This window comes from Engystomops pustulosus, chromosome 1 (assembly GCF_040894005.1).
Source record: "Engystomops pustulosus chromosome 1, aEngPut4.maternal, whole genome shotgun sequence".
NCBI lineage: Eukaryota > Metazoa > Chordata > Amphibia > Anura > Leptodactylidae > Engystomops > Engystomops pustulosus.
Window position 1 is genome coordinate 9,731,795 of NC_092411.1, and position 22,213 is coordinate 9,754,007.

At 42.9% G+C, this 22,213-nt stretch overlaps 2 protein-coding genes across 4 annotated transcripts in view; one reads left to right on the top strand and one right to left on the bottom strand.

Annotated features, from left to right (window-relative positions):
• ARK2C (arkadia (RNF111) C-terminal like ring finger ubiquitin ligase 2C) overlaps positions 1 to 9,363 on the top strand; it is a 78,376-nt gene extending 69,013 nt beyond the window's left edge. For both annotated transcript variants that reach the window (XM_072132868.1, XM_072132869.1), the window contains one exon: positions 598 to 9,363. In XM_072132868.1, coding sequence (XP_071988969.1) covers positions 598 to 715 — 118 coding nt within the window. In that variant the 3' untranslated portion in view covers positions 716 to 9,363. The remainder of the gene's footprint in view (positions 1 to 597) is intronic.
• Positions 9,364 to 19,229: 9,866 nt separating this feature from the next.
• The window catches only part of LOXHD1 (lipoxygenase homology PLAT domains 1), a 176,822-nt gene continuing 173,838 nt past the window's right edge, over positions 19,230 to 22,213 (bottom strand). For both annotated transcript variants that reach the window (XM_072132870.1, XM_072132875.1), the window contains 2 exons: positions 20,783 to 20,944; positions 19,230 to 19,996 (listed from right to left, as the gene is read on the bottom strand). In XM_072132870.1, coding sequence (XP_071988971.1) covers positions 19,516 to 19,996; positions 20,783 to 20,944 — 643 coding nt within the window. In that variant the 3' untranslated portion in view covers positions 19,230 to 19,515. The remainder of the gene's footprint in view (positions 19,997 to 20,782; positions 20,945 to 22,213) is intronic.

Below are 22,213 nucleotides of genomic sequence, written 5' to 3' on the forward strand. Positions count from 1 at the left end.
ATGAAGAGTGGGCCCCCGGATTGATTTTCTCTGGTGGGCCTTAGGAAACCCAGTCAGTATGAGGAGGTTACACCCTATGGGCCCCCCAAAGCTCCCAGGTCCGACCACAGCCCTGGTTATCATCTAGAAACAAGAAGAGGTTCCCTTCTGTCCATTCGGGAGTTTGTTCTTCACCATCACTATCGTTTAGGAAAATTTTACCAAATTTTTGCTTGTATAGGCGGTCCCCTACTTAAGGACACCCGACTTACAGACAACCCATAGTTACAGACAGACCCCTCTGACCTTTGGTGAAGCTTTCTGGATGCTTTACTATAGTCCCAGGCTGCAATGATCAGCTGTAAAGTGTCTGTAATGAAGTTTTATTGATAATCCTTGGTCCCATTACAGCAAAAAATGTTTAATCACCAATTGTCACTGGGCCAAAATTTTTTTTGTCTGGATCTACAATTATAAAATTTACAGTTTCGACTTACATACAAATGCAACTTAAGAACAAACCTCCGGACCCTATCTTGTACGTAACCCGGGGACTGCCTGTATTTTGTCCATACTCATGTCTAACAATGGACTAATTTGCTTGTTGTGTCCTACCAGGAGGTTACCCTGCATGCACCTGTTCCACCAAGTCTGCGTCGACCAGTGGTTGGCGACCAGTAAGAAGTGTCCGATCTGCAGAGTGGACATCGAAACGCAACTGGGAGAGGACAGCTGAGAGGAGGAGGAGGACTTGTGTCAGGATCCCATGTTCCTTATCAGGTCACGTGGCCATTGCCTGCAGCAAAACTTTGCCTTCTGAGCCATTTGTTTTAGAGGAAAGCCTGCAAGCACATTATTCTGTAGACGAATTGTGGGCAAGTAACAATTACCCGAGGATCTTAACAGCCATAATGCCCTGTTGCATTGGAAGCTGGCCTTCCTAGAGCCAAAGAGGGCGATCGCTGGAGATGGAGACCAGCTCTTGGAGGTACTAGTGTGGTAGTCTGGCTTGCCAATCCTGCACTTCAAAAAGGATTGTATATATACCTCTCCAATAAGTAGAATCAAGTAGGGGTACTTAGCTACAGTATTTATGTGGACGGCATCTGGAGCATGTTAGCTTATGTCAAAAAAAAATGTTCTGTGTTTGATGCCCTAGTCATCTTGTGGTTGGACATGTTGCTATTAGCCTAATTTTGCACCAAATATTATTTTATAATTTTTTTTAATTTATATATTTTTGTTCTAATTTTTGTGTATTTTTTTTTTTTACATTTTTTTTTTTAATTTTCTTTGGTGCTTGGGTGAGCCATGATAGTAGTAGATTCATGAAAATTTCCTTACAAACTTCCCAAAAAAAAAAAAAAAATTAGAGGCTAGGGGAAAAAAAATCCTGTTTACAAAAAAAAAGAATCGGAGGAGGTTTGCAGCCTTTTAGTTTGTTCCTTTTTTTGCTTTTGAAATAATTTATTTATTTACGACTTTTATGTTTACAATGGGTTATATAAAGGGCAAATAACTTCTCAGATCATTACCGGGGCTTGCTCTGCTTTTGCTGGGAACATCAGATAAAAATTAATCCCACAACACCCACTAGAGTCCATTCTCTCGATTATTATGGTCCAGCATCCCCCCCAGGGGTCCTGACTACATTGCAGCCATAATTGTTGAGGGGCTTCCCAAAGCCCGGATGCTTGGCCGTATAATAGCTGCTATAACAAAGCCGTTAGCTGAAACCTCAAATCTCGAAATTTTTTGGGTGACCCCCTTGAGAGTAATCAGTGGGGTATAACATCCCAACTTTGCTTTTGGGTTGTGACTTACTACCGTTCAGGTGCCAAAAATATCTAGAAGTAAAAGAGAGAGAATTTTTGAAAATTTTTTGAATATTTCAAAAGAATGTTTTTTAAAATTCCATTTAACCCAAGACAAGGCGTTTGCTCTCAGGGGGGGGGGTCTTCATTCTAAAAGGCAATACTCCCTAGGAACAAATATGCAAATTAATTTGCCTACAGAAGGAAAAAATGGCCATCAAGTGCCCCCTATTGGAGGAAGCTTATATGTCAGAAGTAGGAAATTTTGTATTTACCAAATTTTTAAAATTTTCAAAAAGGCTTCACTTACAAATTTCTGTATACAAAGACCCTAATTAATGCTCATTTGGTGTAGAGTTCTAGCGCAAAACTAAAAGTTATCCCATGATACCCCAAGACCTTCAATACCGCAGTTGTCCGAAAGCCTTTTACCTCAATGGATTCACTCCAATTAAAGAAGAGCACTAAATAAGGTGGCCATGGCCATAAAACAGCCACCAGAGACCCATCAGATCCATGTTTGGGTTGTGGTATAGAATTTGATTTAAAAAAATGTTGGCTCCATTGGTCGGAGATGAAGACTTGTTGTCGATATTGTCTCAGCTGCTACAGTACCATCTACCTTACCCTGACAACTCTGTTAACAAAGTTTGTCATGTCATGACCTGGGAGATCCTACCCTCACAGCAGGTACATTCCATTGTCACAAAAATATATCTTTCAGACCCATTCTTCAAGAGGGGGGGTGGTGATGGACATCTAACAAATGGTCACAGAGTCCCATGGGAAAGGACCCAAAGTTTGACATCTATAGACCCTATGGACCTCCCAAGTCATAGCAAGACATCATTTTTTTGTTAACGTAATGATCTGCTAATAATCGACCATAAAGACAAAGTCAAATTATTCAAAAAGGTAAAAATCTACAGTAATTATAATACATTTTTTTTGAATATCAACAAAAATGAATGTAATGAGTTAGACGTTGGTCATTTTTGTGCCTGTGGCCACCTTAGTTTAATTCTAGGATATATTTCAGGGCATTAATGGGATAACCATAGGGTGACGGGCTAAGCCATATAGTGGGATGGCCATGGGGTCTTAGGCTAAGCTATGTATTGGGATGACCATGGGGTGAAGGGCTAAGCCATATAGTGGGATGGCCATGGGGTCTTAGGCTAAGCTATGTATTGGGATGACCATGGGGTGAAGGGCTAAGCCATATAGTGGGATGGCCATGGGGTCTTAGGCTAAGCTATGTATTGGGATGACCATGGGGTGAAGGGCTAAGCCATATAGTGGGATGGCCATGGGGTCTTAGGCTAAGCTATGTATTGGGATGACCATGGGGTGACGGGCTAAGCCATATAGTGGGATGGCCATGGGGTCTTAGGCTAAGCTATGTATTGGGATGACCATGGGGTGAAGGGCTAAGCCATATAGTGGGATGGCCATGGGGTCTTAGGCTAAGCTATGTATTGGGATGACCATGGGGTGACGGGCTAAGCCATATAGTGGGATGGCCATGGGGTCTTAGGCTAAGCTATGTATTGGGATGACCATGGGGTGAAGGGCTAAGCCATATAGTGGGATGGCCATGGGGTCTTAGGCTAAGCTATGTATTGGGATGACCATGGAGTCCTGTGTTAAACTAGGTAGTGGGATGGCCATTAGGTCCTAGACATAATCATGTAGTGGGATGGCCATGTGCTGTCTAGTAAGGTGGGGATGTGGTTCCAGGGCTAATTCATATAATGGGATGGCCATGGGGTCACACGCAACCCCTTCCAGCAAAAGCAGAGCAAACCATAAACCACAGACATGAAGAAGAGTGTACGACATACAGGGTCTTCAGCATAGACCCTCCAGAGCCTGGAACAATCAGCGCATGTTTTACAGAGCCCATCACAGTGTGTCCGGATGGATAAAAGTATTATCTTATCGCCTAATGAACAAGCACATTTTTTTCTATTAAAAAAAAAACAAAAAAAAAAACAAAGAGAAAAAAAAAAAACAATGACGGAAACAAAAGCACCAAGTTTTTAATGGAACTATATTTATGTGTATGAAACCCTTAAAGCGTGACGTCGCAGATCGTATTGGTGTTATAGGGTTAAATGTGTTAAATATCTCGTGAGAATATGACACTGTAGAACGATTTTTTCGGAGTCCGTAGGAATCAGCCGTTGATAGTTTACAGGGTTTTGTGAGTTTCAATGCCTTATATTTAACAATCATAATTTATGACTAACTGGTAGACTTTTTTTTTTTTTTTTTGTGGGTTCTTATTTAATTATTTTTATAGTTGTTTTGGCCTTTTTAATTATAATTTATTTATTTAGAGATGATACTAATTTTTTTTATATATATATGGATATCTATAAATATACATAACTCCTATTACCTCATATTTTGCATTGCTCTGGACTGGAATGCTTTGCATGTGATAGTAAACTTTTAAAGAAAAACGAAATCTTTATCTTGTGGAAAACGATTAAAAAAAAAAAAACGAGTAATAATAATTCAGGGTGTGTGATTATGAACTGTATTACTGTGGTGCTGTAATCTTGGATACATTCCTTTATGAATGCAAAACCTTTGATTCTGTATGCTGTGACCTAGTGGATAACTGCAATATAGTGGACGTGTTTAGCACATATACATATTATTTGCACTCATGATCGAACCGAGATGACCATTTCACTTTCCTCGCTGTCTATTAAATAATTTTTGTATTAAAAAAAAACTATAAGACGTTGCCCAAATATGAATTCTATGATTATGGAGTAGTTGGGTGGTAACACCTCAGGTAGAAGGAAAAATCTTTAGTCCTCATTCACAAAAATGGGCTGCAAAGTGGGCGGGGTTTGGGGCCTGGGTGGAGATTAGGGGAGGAGCTCTCTTTGCCCCTCCCACCTTCATAGGAAGCTAAGCAAAAACGGGCAAGAATAGGACGGCCCCTATATTTTGTGGTTTGGCTGCATGGTCACTATGGCGAAATACACCGTGACCTGCACAATAGACCTCTATGGCTGTGTTTTTTTACAGCCACCATATATGGTCATGTGAATGAGCCCTTAGAGGGGATCAGTTAAAAAAAAAAAATGATTTTCCAGAGCTGGCACCGCCTCCTTTTGTCCCAAAGGACATTGGTATTGTGCACAATTACTATGGGTCAATTTTACTTTTTTCCCTCTTTACTAGGGAAACCAAAAAAAAGAACCCCCAGGAGAATGAGAGCTTTAATTTTGGTGAAAATTCTTTTTTAAAAATTTTTTTTTAAAAATTGAAAAAATCCCTTCTGTTAGGTTGTTTGAAAAAATGTATTCAGCCATTTTTTAGGTTAGGAAAAGACACAGGTCCATCAAGTCCAACCTATAAGAATGAAACAGTTCATTAAGATGTAGTCGACGGGATCACCATTAGGCCATGTTCACATGGCTGTTTTTGGATAAGATGAGAAATATGACCAAAAACAGTCGTCATTCTCTTCCACGTCATCTCTACCAAAGTGGAAGTATTGAGGCGGAGAACATGAGCCCCCTCCATACAGCCCTTACTATATATACAATGTATATAGTCGTACAGCAGTAAGGAAGTGGTTAAACAAGGATCGTCCAATAGAAAATCTGTCTGGAAATCAGTTGTGTGAACACGCCCATTCTGTGCAGCTTGATGATGTCATCCAGTTGACTTAGTGCTCCCAAAAAGGCAAAAAAAAATTAAAATTGTAGTAACTAAGTAACACCTGTCCTGGGAACAGTAATGGGGCAATATCTCACCCAACTTTTACAAAATATTAAAAAAAAATGGCTGAATAGAACTTCAAACTACTTGACTAAAGCAAACAAAACCATGTGAAAAAAAAAAATAGGAACTATTCTATTTTAAAAATGTTATGGTTTTACTTGGGGGGTTTTTGGGCAGCTCTGTCCTCTTATTCTGATGGGACTCATTAAGTGTTACTTTATTTTTGGATCTTAAGGTTTGTTGCTGAAAATGGAAACAGAGCTATAGTGACTATACTGGGAAAAAAATATAATACAAAAAGTTGTATCGTAAAAAAAGAAGCGAAATCTAATGATAAAGTATATACAGTATATAAAAAGTCTTAAAATCTCTTATTATTCCAAAGCGATGGACGGAGCGGGCGATAGCGCGTGCCCTTCCATGCCGCTGCCATTGTTACCTTTGCTCTCTATGGAGAGTTTTCTCGTTTTTTGTCTTTTTTAAGCAAAATTTATTTCACATGAAGCTGCTGCCAATTGAATATATGCACAAATCTATAGGAGCTATTACAGTGATGTCATGCCGGCTGCAGAGACCCATGCAGTAAACTTTATTCCCAAAAATGAAACGTCTTGCCTGTTTTTTGTCATATCCCCCCACCCCCCAAATTTATAGCCAAGATAACTTCATCCATCTGCTACATGACCTGTGAGGTGTAGTGCCAAATACTCATTGTGGAGAAGGTCATATCAGTGGTCATGTGTCCACAACAAGAGGTGGGACTTGTTTTGTCGGTACATAGTCTAGAAAGTGCTGTACAACCTTCACAGGCCTCAAAACGTCCTGTCTATGCCAACAGGGAGATGTCAAATCTTACTCTTTAGTGTCTACTAAAGCCACCGCACCCATAAAATAAGTACACCCCTTGTATAAGTTGCTAAATAAGAAGAACTCCCACCCTGGAGGACCCAACGTGTCCATTTCTGACCCAGTTGGTTATTAATTTCTATGAGCAACATGTAATACCGCTTTTCCCCACTAGTGGCCACTGCAGGTAGAATGCATGATCTTGTATAACCACTTATGATCAGCAATTGATTGATCATAGACAATCCCACCAATCTGACCATAAAATATGTGGGAACTATTCGCCAACCATGGGTTAATATGCCCCCGCCATGGGAGAAAGTGTATAATTAGGATTAGGTTCTCCATAAAATAGCTTTTAGACCCTTCCATTAATTGATTATGGAGCTGTTGCCTAGTGAGTGATGATATAAGCCCCCAGGAGACAACCTAACGTGACACATTTGTTAAAACTAGCAGTTTATACATCAATTGTGCTATGTTGGCATCGGTAGTGGATTATTTATAGGCAGTTTGGGTGGTAGCACAAGGCCCAAACCTTCTAGGAGACCCATGGCCACCTAAACCAACAAACAAATTTTATACTGAGAAGGGCCTTCACCCATGAATTTCAATACAAACAAGAGCCATTTCAGGACCTTTAAAGGTCTTCTAAAGGTCCTGAAACCGCTGATTGAAAGCAGCAGAAGGGGCACATCCTCCATTCCCCAAAAAGCTGATTCTAGTACCAGATGTAGGAAGTGATTCCAGACCTGTAGGGGCAATAATATTACTACAGCCCAGGGTCCATGGTGGTCTTACTCTACCCCTGGTGGGCGTAAGATGTGACATTGTTAATAACTTAATTATAATTTTAATGATTATTTTAATAAAATAATTGTTCATGATATGAGAGATATTTGGGACAAAAACTAAAATCCAGATTGGAGCTCATTAGAGTCCAGGTATTACTTAAATCCGTATCATCGCGCAAATAATGTTATGACCGGAATAGCCCCACCCACATTTATAAGTAAGGAGAAATGGGCACAATTTGGGAGGGTAAACTCACATTTACCACAAAAACTGCCCCAATTTTGTTTACATGGAGATTTCCCCAATATCTCCATTATTGTGTCAGTACTGAGGATACTAATAAAGCTATTGAAAAGAAAAACTACACCGCTACAAATCACAGAGCAGCTTTCATTTTTCCAGAGCCAAATAGACAATGAAAGCTGCACTGTGATTGGTCTCTTTTTTTAAAATGGGTTATTTGTTGCTAGGCTACGACTCCATTGAGCGGCCTAAAAGCCAATTATTAGTGAAACCAATGAATAATCCTACAATAGAAATCTCAGGTTCCCCTTTAAATCCTGAATGCAGTGAATAAATGAATGTATTTTGCCGCTGCGGTCTCCAACATAATACAAATAAATCGTATTTACGCCCCGGCCCTACTTCCCCTTCAGTAACCAAAGAGTCCTCCCGCAGTAACGTGGTAAAAATCGGACTAATTTATACCGCAAACCTGGCGGAAAATGTAATATTCTCACTTTGAAATGAGTACGAGGAAAGTTAATGTAAAAATCCAATTATTCTAATCTGTCGGCGTCACGCGGAGCCGGGGTTTTAAGGCGCCACTTATGTCGGCTTTGCTAATGGCTTGTATTGTTGTCACAGCGATGTACGACGCGCCAATGCGAAACGCAATGTACAATCCCGATTGTCTGCAAATCACACGGAATTTTGTACAATTAAAGTTTTTTATAATCAATTCTGTACAAAACTCATTTTTGTAGGTTTTTTTTTTAACAAAAACTCAAAATTAATTTAGAATTGGAGTGGGGGAGGGCAAATATTTATTCATCTGGGGGATGTACCTGTGTCCCTCTCCTTGATCTAGAACTACAACTCCTATCAGCTGCGGAGAATGGTAGGAATTACATGCTGAGGGTCACACAATTCATATTCAGTTTTAGTTCTACAGACTGACAAACTCAGCTCTGCTATACAGGCACATGTACATGATATAGAGCAGCTGTGTATGAAATACTGATGTAGCAGAGTTGAGCAGCGATGGCGAAGGCATTGGATACACTGTAGGGACGAGGCAGAGCTGAAATAGAAACAGTATTATACACTATACAGATGTAGCAGAGCTGAGCAGCAATGGGTAGAGCATTGTTCTCTATACAGATGTAGCAGGGCTGAGCAGCAATGGGTAGAGCATTGTTCTCTATATAAATGTAGCAGGGCTGAGCAGCAATTGCGGAGGCAACTATAGGCATGTAATAAAGCTGAGATTAATAGTAATGGCATTGTACATCATACAGATGTAGCAGAGCTGAGCAGCAATGGGTAGAGCATTGTTCACTATACAGATGTAGTAGAGCTGAGCAGCAATAACGGAGGCATTGGATACTATATGCATGTGGTACAACTGAGAGCAATAGCAACAGCATTGTGCACTATACACATGTAGCAGAGCTGGACAGCAAACACAGCAGGACTGTACACAACCTGGATGTAGCAGTGCTGAGTTTGTTTTCATGTCACCTCTACATCTAGTAATGCCGCTCCAAAGAGTTAAATGACAGCCTCATCTCTGCTACACTACATCTGCAGAACTGCCTTGCTCTTCTACACTCAATGTGCTGGAAATGTCGCCGATATCTCGCTTTTCATTATAATTAATGGCGGAGACGTATTAAGCGGAGAACATGGCGTTCATTTCATAGGAGTAAACACCAGTGATGGGGAAGAGTGGTCTCAACAAGCTAAAGGGGGACGAGAGAGACTGACGCGGGAGCTTTCAATTACTGCATGCAAATGAGGCGCAATTCTGAGAATCTCTGCACCCGGAGCACATCCGAGAGATCATCCCCTGCATTACCAGACACCGCATTACCTGAAGAGCGTGCAAAGGGTTAATAGCAAGGTCACTACCGGCTCATTGTACCAGCATCATATATATATTCTATCTATCTCATATCTATCTATCTCCTATCTATCTATCTATCTATCTATCTCCTATCTATCTATCTATCTATCTATCTATCTATCTATCTCCTATCTATCTATCTATCTATCTATCTCCTATCTATCTATCTATCTATCTATCTATCTATCTATCTCCTATCTATCTATCTATCTCCTATCTATCTATCTATCTATCTATCTATCTATTATCTCTATATTTTATCTATTAATCTATCTATCTCCTATTTATTTCCCATATTTATATATTTTATCCATCTATCTAATCTTATTTCTATTTATCTCTTATGAATCTCTCTCTATCTATGTTTCCGTCTACTGTCATATCCTGCAGTTATCATTTTATCTCCTATCGAATCTGTCTCTCTTGTTTTGCCATGATCTATAGTCCTATCCACTGCCTTATCTAATAGATCATATTTATCCCATGTTATCTATCAACTAAAGTTCTATCATCTATCTCATATCTATCTCATATCTATCTATCTATCTATCTATCTATCTATCTATCTATCTATCTATCTTCTATCTTTCTCCTATCTATCTATCTATCTATCTATCTATCTATCTATCTCATATCTATCTATCTATCTTCTATCTTTCTCCTATCTATCTATCTATCTATCTCCTATCTATCTATCTATCTATCTATCTATCTATCTATCTATCTATCTATCTCATATCTATCTATCTATCTTCTATCTTTCTCCTATCTATCTATCTATCTATCTCCTATCTATCTATCTATCTATCTATCTATCTATCTATCTATCTCATATCTATCTATCTATCTATCTATCTATCTATCTATCTATCTCGTATCTATCTATCTATCTATCTCCTATCTATCTATCTATCTATCTATCTATCTATCTATCTATCTATCTATCTCCTATCTATCTATCTATCTATCTCCTATCTATCTATCTATCTATCTCATATCTATCTATATATCTATCTCATATCTATCTATATATCTATCTATCTCATATCTATCTATCTCCTATCTATCTATCTATCTCCTATCTATCTCCTATCTATCTCCTATCCATCTATCTATCTATCTATCTATCTATCTATCTATCTATCTATCTATCTCCTATCTATCTATCTATATATCTATCTCATATCTATCTATCTATCTATCTCATATCTATCTATCTATCTATCTCTGGATCTCATATCTATCGCTCTATTTCTTACATCTATCTATATATCATATCTATTATCTATTTATTTATCTATGTATTAACTATTTACCTTTCTATCTATCTCATTTATCAAAATTTCTTACCATGGTCTATTTATCTCATTCTCTCTTCTATTCTATCCATCGATCTCTCCATTTATCCATCCATCTATCTTTCTATCCTCTATCTGTCTATCTATGTTTACACTTGAACAAATCTCGCGTTTGGGTAAAACCTCTATAAATAATTGCTGGATTATGATACTTCATCCTCAGAATATCCGTTTAGATGTTCATTAGATGACAATAAAAGTGTAAATTATAAAGCTATTTAGCAAAACAAGGACAAGACAAAGTTGATCAGGAAGTGGGCGTGGCACCTTTAGCAGCCAACCAGATTAAAGCTTCATTGTACGATGTGGGTCTGACGATTGATCTGATTGGTTGCTGTGTGTGCAGTTTATAGAGTGAGGTCCGTTTCTATTATTAGACTTTCCGTATATCGTACACATGTGCTGGGGCCAAACTGGTTTTAGGATCCAAAATATAAAACGCAAAGAGGGGGAAAAAAAGGTAAAAAAATAAATTCCTTGAGTTAATTGTTTAATAACGCGGGGAAGAGAAATGGTCATGGTCGGTTTTGTAATCTCTACTGCTGTCTGATTTGCTGTGGTGGAACATTTTGTTACATATAGAATATTTTATAGTAAAAAAAAGCTAAAAAAAGGCAAGAATAAAAAATGCTAGAAGATTATTTATTATTATCAATATGAAAGCAATAGTGCATTACAGAGGAGACATTAGAATTGTGGACTTGCTTCAATTCACATTTTGTGGAATTTTTTGTACTTTATTTATAACTAATAAATCGAATTGCATTGCTTACTATTTATTTCTGATCTTTTCCATTTTTTATTTGTGTGATTCATTTTTTTCATATGGAAAGTAGATGACTACCCAACTATCCCCAATTTGGCGGGACTCTCCCGGTTTTCAGTCGCGGTCTCGCCATTCCGGGTGGTTGGGAGATTGTCCCGAGCTGCCCCTCTCTCCTCGGTTTGTCCCTCATCCTCCTGGTCCTCTACTTTAAAGCTGCAGAGCAGCTTCAGGGCCAGAAGGTGGCGGGATCAGCTCCTGCTACCTCTTCACATGTCTAAACAAGTCATGGGAGGAGATAGTTCCTCTCTTTGGCTGGCCCCGGACCCTCCTCTGAGTCACAGTCAAAGCCCTAGTGAAGAGGAAGTGAGACTGTTGCGTGGGAACAACGGAAGGTAAGTAACAGTTTTCTTTAATACCCCAGAACAAAGGACAAGGGGCCACAGAAAGGGGAATATAGAGGACAGGGGGCTACTGAAGAAGGAGGATGAGGATAGGAGGTAACAGGAGGAGGAGGCTGGAGGACAGGGGGAGGAGGATGGAAGACAGGAGGCCACAGGAAAAGGAGGCTGGAGGACAGGAGGAGGAGGACAGGAGGAGGAGGCTGGAGGACAGGAAGAGGAGGCTGGAAGACAGGAGGAGTAGGCTGGAGGACAGGGGGAGGAGGATGGAAGACAGGAGGAGGAGGCTGGAGGACAGGAAGAGGAGGCTGGAAGACAGGAGGAGTAGGCTGGAGGACAGGAAGAGGAGGCTGGAAGACAGGAGGAGGAGGCTGGAGGACAGGAAGAGGAGGCTGGAAGACAGGAGGAGGAGGCTGGAGGACAGGAAGAGGAGGATGGAAGACAGGAGGAGGAGGCTGGAGGACAGGAAGAGGAGGCTGGAAGACAGGAGGAGTAGGCTGGAGGACAGGGGGAGGAGGATGGAAGACAGGAGGCCACAGGAAAAGGAGGCTGGAGGACAGGAGGAGGAGGCTGGAGGACAGGAAGAGGAGGCTGGAGGACAGGAGGAGGAGGCTGGAGGACAGGAAGAGGAGGATGGAGGACAGGAGGAGGAGGCTGGAGGACAGGAAGAGGAGGATGGAGGACAGGAGGAGGAGGCTGGAGGACAGGAGGAGGAGGCTGGAGGTCTGGAGGAGGAGGCTGGAGGACAGGAGGAGGATGGAGGACAGGAAGAGGAGGATGGAGGACAAGAGGAGGAGGCTGGAGGACAGGAAGAGTAGGATGGAGGACATGGGGCCACAATATGAGGGAACATCATCACACTCACTTCAGCTGCCACAAAACCTTGTAATATACACCTCAGCTGATGCAGAACTTCATAATATGCCAAATTAGATTTACATTGAATACAAAAATGATAGTTTAACCCCTTCAATATATCTCCGAATGCCAACCTGGCAACTTTAACCCTTCATTTTACTAAGACGTAATTTTTATTACAGTTCATTGAACCTATTTTCTGTGACGCCTTTGTCCTGTGTGTATGTGGTCGTATAAGTAGTAAGTATGTACAGAATTGGGCTCCATGGGAGGACAGCAATGTGTCTGTATCTCTCCTTCCCCTCTCACAGGAAGGGTCAGGGGCACTAATACCCCTCCTCTCTATCCTTGTAGCCCTCCCCTGTATTACTAGTGACTATGTTATGATACTATCTATTACCATTATCAACGACTAACTAGTACAACACTTTGCACTTACCACCTAACATGGCGTCCTCAGGGATAGCGAAGCTCAGGGGAACTTCATAATACACACCTCAGCTGCTGCAGAACATCATAATACACACCTCAGCTGCTGCAGAACATCATAATACACACCTCAGCTGCTGGAGAACATAATACACACCTCAGCTGCTGCAGAACATCATAATACACACCTCAGCTGCTACAAAACCAATAATACACACCTCAGCTGCTGCAGAACCTCATAATACACACCTCACCTGCTGCAGAACATCATGATACACACCTTAGCTGCTGCAAAACCTCATTATACACACCTCAGCTGCTACAGAACATCATAATACACACCTTAGCTACTGCATACACTCATCATACACACCTCAGCTGCTGCAGAACATCTTAATACACACCTCAGCTGCTGCAAAACCTCATGATACACACCTCAGCTGCTGCAAAACCTCATGATACACACCTCAGCTGCTGCAAAACCTCATGATACACACCTCAGCTGCTGCAGAACATCATAATACAAACATCAGCTCCTGCAGAACCTCATAATATACACCTGCAGCAGCTGAAGTGTATATTATGAGGTTCTGCAGCAGCTGAGTTATGTTTTATGAGGTTCTGCAGCAGCTGAGGTGTGTATTATGATGTTCTGCAGCAGTTGAGGTGTGTATTATGAGTTTCTACAACAGCTTTCAACCTAATTTGGGGGAGGGCAAATTTTGAAGTTCGCCCTGTTGGCTAAATGATCCAGAATCTGCTCCCAATGTAAGACTATGGGCTATGACAGCGGGGGCCGCCCACTGCTCAGCTCCTGGTGGCCAATCATTTGTCCTGGGGCAGCTCCGGTCATGATGGTTCGCAGAGGAGGGGGTTGTCCTGAATGTCTGTTTGGAGGAGAAATGTCAAAAAGCGCAATCACCGTTTCCACATTTGGGTGAATCTGATGCAATCAGCAGAAGTTCAGGTAATGCATAATTAGACGTGTAATCAGGAACAACATCTCGTTTGGGCTAATATCACATTAATTAGATGCATCATTATGGCATCTCCTGCCGCCTGCCGCATAAATCTCCTTCCATCCTCCTCTGATCTGTCAGTCTCATAAACATGACTCTATTCCTGCGGATACACGATGGAGAGGAATCCTCCAGGGTTATCACAGGAAAACAGCCCCGGTGTCATCTCTGTCCCGACATTAAAGGGGAACTCCATCTAATTAGGTTGATAAATCGGGCCCCATGCTAGCACTAGCATATGAGGGCCTCGGGCATAGGGTCTGTGTACTATAGGGGATCCCTCATAACTGCAGGGGATGCCAAAAACATGTTACAAGGCAAGTCCAATGATCAGTGTTTGTTAACAAGTTTTCATCTATTTAAAGGGATTGTTCACTTTTTAACAGGTTGTTTTTTGTTGTTTGGAGCAGAGCTACAAATCATCCACATTAACTAGAGAGAAATGATAAAATTCTGACCTCCTGCAGCCACCACTAGATGGAGCTAACGAGTTCACTGTATACTATGCATATGGTAGATTACTGGCCTTGGGCTGTCATGATACTATGGGGTCAGTAAACCATGGGGACACTTCAGCACAAAGGAGATGCTGTGGAGGTGGGAGGATGGTCGGTACTTGAGGACCTTCAAATTGCTGCGGGGAGAGATGGCTGCTATTAATGGGGGAAGGAGAAGGGCATCCTATGATTACTGTGTGAGGGCTACGGTGGGATTATCGGTGGAGATCGGTGGCCATGTTGAGGATACTTTTCAAAATTGGTAGGAAACTGGAATAAGGGGGTGGCTATGAGTGATGGTGGAGGAGTTGGACTCTGATGTGAATACTGGGAAGGTCTAAGTATGTGAGAAGAACTTGAGTATTTAGAGAAAATCAGCGTTTATAAGGGCAAGATACTCCTGTAGACCCATGACCACATTACTACAAGACAACACTTAGCACTAGCCACCATGTTAACGTTAACATTAAAGGGGTTATACTGGACTGGTGATGCTCAACAGTAACCTCCATCTGTGACCACTGAGGCCACTTTCTAGCCAGAAGTTTCCACAAGGGTTCGGATGACCTCTACGGCAGAAACCGGGAGCCAGAGAATGGTAAGTTCCTGTTTTGTTTTCTATCCCTACAAAAAAAATGTGAAATGCCTTTAAGTGAGAATTTAGTGCTATAATCTTTACATTCAGTTCTCTCTGATTCTTGGCCTTGTTTCAATCGACTCAGCCGCACGTGTACTGGAAGTCTTCCAACCCCTCTGTGGTATCCGGGCTGGATGCAAGTTCACCATGGGGACCGTTTACCTATGTATAATTCGCATGTACGACAATCCCTTTAAATTCCCACTGCGCCCCTATGAGATGATAGACCCATATAGTATAAAGCTTGACATCTCACAGCTGCTTCCCGGTAAGATGAGCCCTATATGAATATCAATGAGATCATGGCGTCACCTCGCTGTCGTCTCAGCAGGGCCCCACTTTCTCTCATCTCTAGAACGTTCCGTGGATGGAAGTATCTGAAGACACGAGGCTATGTTGTCTTGTTAGCTCCATGAATAATTGACTATATGCTGATAGATATATACAGAACCCCCTGAGGTGTTTGCCAGTCGGATGTTACGATGGCACAGGATGCATAATAAATAACAGGAGCGGAATCATCGTAGACATCCCGGCTCATCCTGCTGCCGTCTCCTCTCTAATTTACATGGATTTATACGTTTTATTCGTTGCCTTTTAATTAAAGATGAAAAGGTTGCGGCTCAACATTGGGCTCAGATGGAATTGGTAAACCATCGACCTTGCTGGAAGGGAGCGGATAATGATGGCGTAGGGCGGCAATGGCCAAAGTCAGAGGAGAAAGAGTTGGCTGGACGGGACGAATCTTCTATCCTATAACGGTGGCAGACCGGGACCATGGATGGACCAACCGTCCTTCTGCTTGTAGGCCCGACAGCCTGTTCCATACCTCCCAACAGAAAATTCTTGTTTTCTTAGGTCCGTTCCGTTGTCCTAGGGGACGGGAGGTGGGTCCCAGGTTCTCCAGACATTAAAAGAGTGGAGTGCTCCCCCACCAGGCGCCTGATGCTGCTGCCGAAGACGTGATGGCGTGATCACACCTGTCCTCTTCATAAGACGTAAGTATCCAAAATCTTTTGATAATTCTCAAGAAAAAATATAGGGTCAGATTTATAAAATGTGGTGCTATCTGCCTCACGAGTGTGCAGGGGGCACCAGATTATTGAATATTGACGCACAGTTTTCAATTATCCGGTGCCACCCACACTGCTCCGGAAGTGTGCAACAAAATTCTGTTGAGTCACAGTAATAAATGTGTCGCAAAGTCAGACTAAGCAGTGCAACACCCCTGCCAATGTATGGGCAGAGTAATTGTTGCAAATAAGGTCCTCTTCCTGTTAGAATCTATCCAGTTAGCAGCTGTAGCCTCTGCCTGGAAAGGCAATAGTTAAATGGGTGTAAGATGTTATCCAATTATGTGGCTGTATTGTAAATTGGAGTGTGATTGGAGAGGTGCTACCACCTGACCAGGGGGGAGGATAAAATCCTGTGCAGGGGGAGCACAGGCCTCTTTACCACCAGGTCTGCTCCTAGTACAGACCTCTGTCTCTTTGGAGTCTGCCAACAGTCCAGACCACATGGACTGAATGAAAAGAGACAGTCTTCAGTGCTGACACAAAACCCAGGACCAGAGGCAGGAGACTCTAAAACCAGAGATGAAGCTTCCACAATTTGGACACAGCTCCATCTCCATTATCCCAGCATCTACTACCAGGCTGGTGCGCTATTCCTGCGGACCACCCTCCATGATCACTCCGGTACCAGAATCCGAATCTGCTGTTGACTGTTTAGGCCATTTCCAGCTAAAGAACCGTGACACAGACACTCAGGGGTCGCCCCAGGGAGAACCAGTACCACAGCCTCTCCCTCCATATTTCTTGCACACACCACCTGGTGGAGACCTGCCAGGCTGTAGGACGGCCCTCTGGTCTCCATACCAAGCACCGTGATATCAGCGTGCCCTAGGCCGCAACCGCCAGCCACTCCGGTATTCTGGCCCCGGCTGCCTCCAGGCCCCAAGAAAAGGCTAGGCCCCAGTGGGGGATGTCGCAGCAGTAACAGCCCCTTTAGGTGCACATTTTTCAAAGTGCAGCCACCACACAAAACTAGTGGAAACCCTCTAATGGAAACAAGTGCAAGATCCAAAGACATTCTTTTCAGTGCATAACTGGATAACAAATATAAGAAGATACCACAGTCCCGGTGCCTGCATCTTTGAGTAATGGCCCTGGTTTATCATGGTGGATTGTGATGGGAGATTTCCTTTAATCTTTAACCCTTGTCTGAGAGCGAGCTGGGTAGAACATCACCACCTCCACATGTGCATTTACATATTATATTATTCATGTTTGATGTTTAGTGTTTAAACATCACCTGGTAGTAAACAGGCTGTTTTATTGGCTGACAACCCAGAACTTACTGGAGGGAGTATTTCATAGTTTATAAATGGGAATCTACCCTGTATCTGGAAGATTCTTGTAATCAAGAGTGAGAGGAGAGAATTATATGTAGCAGAGCTGAGTGAGTCCCGGCCTGAAGACTATTGCTTGTTTCAGCCACAGAGTTAAAGGAATAATGTGAACCTTACAGCCAATAGCCAGTGGAAGTAATCGAGGCCGGAAACCATAGCTAGATTTAAAGCCATCCTTCACCACTGTTTGGATTGGACAATAAATGACTGTACTCTGGATCTGACTGGCTCTTTGTTTGTCCCTGCACTAACCATCACGAGTCTACTCTTTGTCACCATTTAGTACTAAAGTGTGGCCCCTTCTATCTTTGCTTCATTTGGGAACAGCCAGGGGAGAGTGACCGTGACCACCCAGCAAGGCCTCAGTGCCGATACCCCTTGCCTTGTGGACTGTTATTGCCCATTCCAGAGCAGGTCCTGGCAGGCACGTTCCAGAGGCCATCACCGTGGGCTGCATATCTCGTGCTCTGGATCATGTACCGGGCTGCGTCTGAGCTCCGCAGTTTTCGTCAATGAACTAGTTGGAGCCGATTTTGCTACTATTCCCCATCCACCGCCCTCCCCTTCCTGCTTGTGTCAGCCGCGTTCAGCAGGATCGCAGACAATTAGCCGCTTCCGTCCGCATCTGGGATTTCCAGGTCTCTCTGGATGCACCTCCGAGCCAATTACGGCGCCAATCAATACTTTTAACAAAATGAGGAGCTGAAGGGCAGGGATGACGGTGCGGTGTAATGTACACATCTAGGGCAGTCCTGCCGAGCGCAGGAATCCTAATCATTCCGCAGTGCACCACGCCGGAGGGGAGAGGAAGCAAAGCACCAGAAACCCCAACACGCACAAACCCTCTTTTACCTGTTTTTTGGACAGTCAAAAAATTGGTGACCCTGGTGCAAAAATAACCGGACCCTGAAACCAGACGAGCGACATGAAGCTGCTGGACCCCAATGCAAAAATCTGCTACACTATATCCCATATAACGTAAGGTTCATAGTTCCGGAATCATCATTTGAGGTTCTTAGAGAAGAAGAAGACTTATCTATACTGATATATACTGTATACTGTGATATGCCACCTTGGTGTATAATGCTAGTAGCAGCTGGACTATGAAATATGGATTTATATTCCAGGATTGTAGCTGGACTAGAAACACTTGGGGGAGTGTCCTCACACCTCTGTGGCCTTGATCTCTGCATTTCAACTACTTCCTGGTCCCTCCAGTCTGTTGTAATATCCAACCCGAAGCCTGTGACTGCTCTTACTCAGGAGAGCTCCAGTGCATCCTAGTTCTCAGAGTCCAGCTACAATCCTGGGATATAAATGCATTTTTCACAGTCCTGCCACTACTAACAACACACACTGATTACACGGATCTCCGAGGAAAATACCCAACACTGCCTGGAGCTTCGTGTGGTCAAAATGGATTCCCTTTAATTGCACCATATTGGGGTCTGTACAGACACGATTCTAGACTTTGTGCTGATTATATATAACCCTGAATTTAGGGAATTTTTAGGATCACAAGATTCAAATCTTGACAACTACAAGTAACGATTTAGTCATTTATTAAGCTTCACGCCATTGGGTAAGGCTTCCGGCTCATTATCCGGCTCCGATGAGTCACGGCATCCGCCGGTTTCCCGGAGAAGCAGCTGGATCTTGGCTCGTCAATGGATTCGTACAGTGAGAGGTTATATATAAACGCCGATAGATACATCTGTCATATACACATTATACAAAGTCTGTATACAAAAAAATCTGATATAAAACGTTTTTGTAATAATTTATGAAATCTGTGGCGGATGACACGAGTCCTGCTGGTCGGGCGAGGTCCTCAGTAGACTGGGTAGAGTTCCCTCCAGGTCTCACCATCTCCTCTCTTCTTGTCCAACCACTTGCCACAAGGGAATATGGTGGTGACGCCAGTTGCCGAATTCGTCACCTCCACCCTCTCCAGCAGCCACCCGGGGCTGAGGCCGCTGTTGTCGTGTTCCACTCGCACTTTCTTCATCTCGCCCAAGTCTAAGGTCTCGATGTAGAAACGGTTGGTCTTGCCGCGCTCAAAGAGGTTCCTCATCTTCTGCTTGAGGGCGTGCTTCCCGGAGTCACCGTTAGACCCGTACATGGTGAGGGAGACATTGGCGTCCGTTCCCGATCCTTTCTCGAAACCGGTCACTATGATGACTTCATACTTGACTGGTACCAAGCTGCGGGCCCGGCTGGCGAAGCTCTCGATGGTCTTGGCACATTCGAAGACTTTGTACTCGTCTCTCTTGTTCCGCAGCGGGATCTTGGCGTTGCAGTTGAAAATGTATCTGGAAGATAAACAAGGACGATACTGAAGGTCGGTAAATGGAACAGAACTTCAGAATATTTTCTCAAATTTATCTTCAGCCCCCGACAAGAATAATTATAGTTCATAGATGAGGTTCAAGATGTTCAAGCCAAATCCCTCTAGATAAAACATCTTCATCTCACCCTTACCCTGAGCAGGGGTGGGGGACTATGGGTAATAGTGAGGGATAAAAGTCCAATTTGGAGTCAAGTTGACAAATCACGAGATCGCTGACCCGGTTGTAGAATATGCAAGTTTGAGAGCCTATGAGACGCCCCTTAAAAAAGGAAATACTGGGGCTCATTTACTGAGGGTACGAACGCCGCACTTTTGTCGGGTTTCCCGAATATTTCCTATTTGCACCAAATTGCCTCGGGATTTTGGCGCACGCGATCGGATTGTGTCGCATCGGCGCCGGCATTGACACAACAGAAATCGGGGGGGGGGGGGGGTGGCCGTCGGACAAACCGAAATATTCTGAAAAAACGCGGAATTTAAAAAACAAAATGTGTCGCAAGATCACGCTCTTACATGCACCAGGAAGAAGAAGGTGAACTCCGGCAGACCTCAGCGCAGCAGCGACACATGCAGGATATTGGGCGCACGGACCTTAGTGAGATCCGGCAGACCCAAATCCTCGCCGGACAACGCACAGCAGGATCATGACTGGACCGGTAAATGAGCCCCACTGTGTCACGTGACTTACAGGAAGGTGTGGCTACAACATGACCCAACTCCACCCAGGATATGAGGCGGCGTCACTTACTGGTTCCCGAGCTCGGTCTCGGTGACGGTGATCTCCTTCACGTGCCAATAGGAATCTGGTTTTGGTGAAAACTTCCTCCCGTCCTTAGGGCAATGCCCGACGCATATAGCAGCGATGTCACCCACGTTCTTGGAGGAGAACTTGAATACGTCTGTCGCGTTCCTATCGGAAAAAAAAATGGTTATAAAAGGAAAACTGGAAAGTGATGACACTGTCACCGGTGTAGATCCAATTCTCAGATGACCAACACCCCCCAGTGTTATGTGCTGATCTATTGTAGCATCCAACAGAGGGTTAAGCCTAGTGAACTCTATGGCCATAGGAGCTTCTACTAATGATGATCATTTCCCCAACAATGTGATGTCACATCGTACACAGTATTATCCCTGTACTGTGACATCACTGTGTGTATTATCCCTGTACTGTGACATGACTGTGTGTATTATCTCTGTACTGTGACATCACTGTGTGTATTATCCCTGTACTGTGACATCACTGTGTGTATTATCTCTGTACTGTGACATCACTATGTGTATTATCCCTGTACTGTGACATCACTGTGTGTATTATCCCTGTACTGTGACATCACTGTGTGTATTATCCCTGTACTGTGACATCACTGTGTGTATTATCTCTGTACTGTGACATCACTGTGTGTATTATCCCTGTACTGTGACATCGCTGTGTGTATTATCCCTGTACTGTGACATCACTGTGTGTATTATCCTGTACTGTGACATCGCTGTGTGTATTATCCCTGTACTGTGACATCACTGTGTGTATTATCTATGTACTGTGACATCACTGTGTGTATTATCCCTGTACTGTGACATCACTGTGTGTATTATCCCTGTACTGTGACATCACTGTGTGTATTATCTCTGTACTGTGACATCACTGTGTGTATTATCCCCTGTACTGTGACATCACTGTGTGTATTATCCCTGTACTGTGACATCACTGTGTGTATTATCCCTGTACTGTGACATCACTGTGTGTATTATCTCTGTACTGTGACATCACTGTGTGTATTATCCCTGTACTGTGACATCACTGTGTGTATTATCCCTGTACTGTGACATCACTGTGTGTATTATCTATGTACTGTGACATCACTGTGTGTATTATCCCTGTACTGTGACATCACTGTGTGTATTATCCCTGTACTGTGACATCACTGTGTGTATTATCTCTGTACTGTGACATCACTGTGTGTATTATCCCCTGTACTGTGACATCACTGTGTGTATTATCCCTGTACTGTGACATCACTGTGTGTATTATCCCTGTACTGTGACATCACTGTGTGTATTATCTCTGTACTGTGACATCACTGTGTGTATTATCCCTGTACTGTGACATCACTGTGTGTATTATCTATGTACTGTGACATCACTGTGTGTATTATCCCTGTACTGTGACATCACTGTG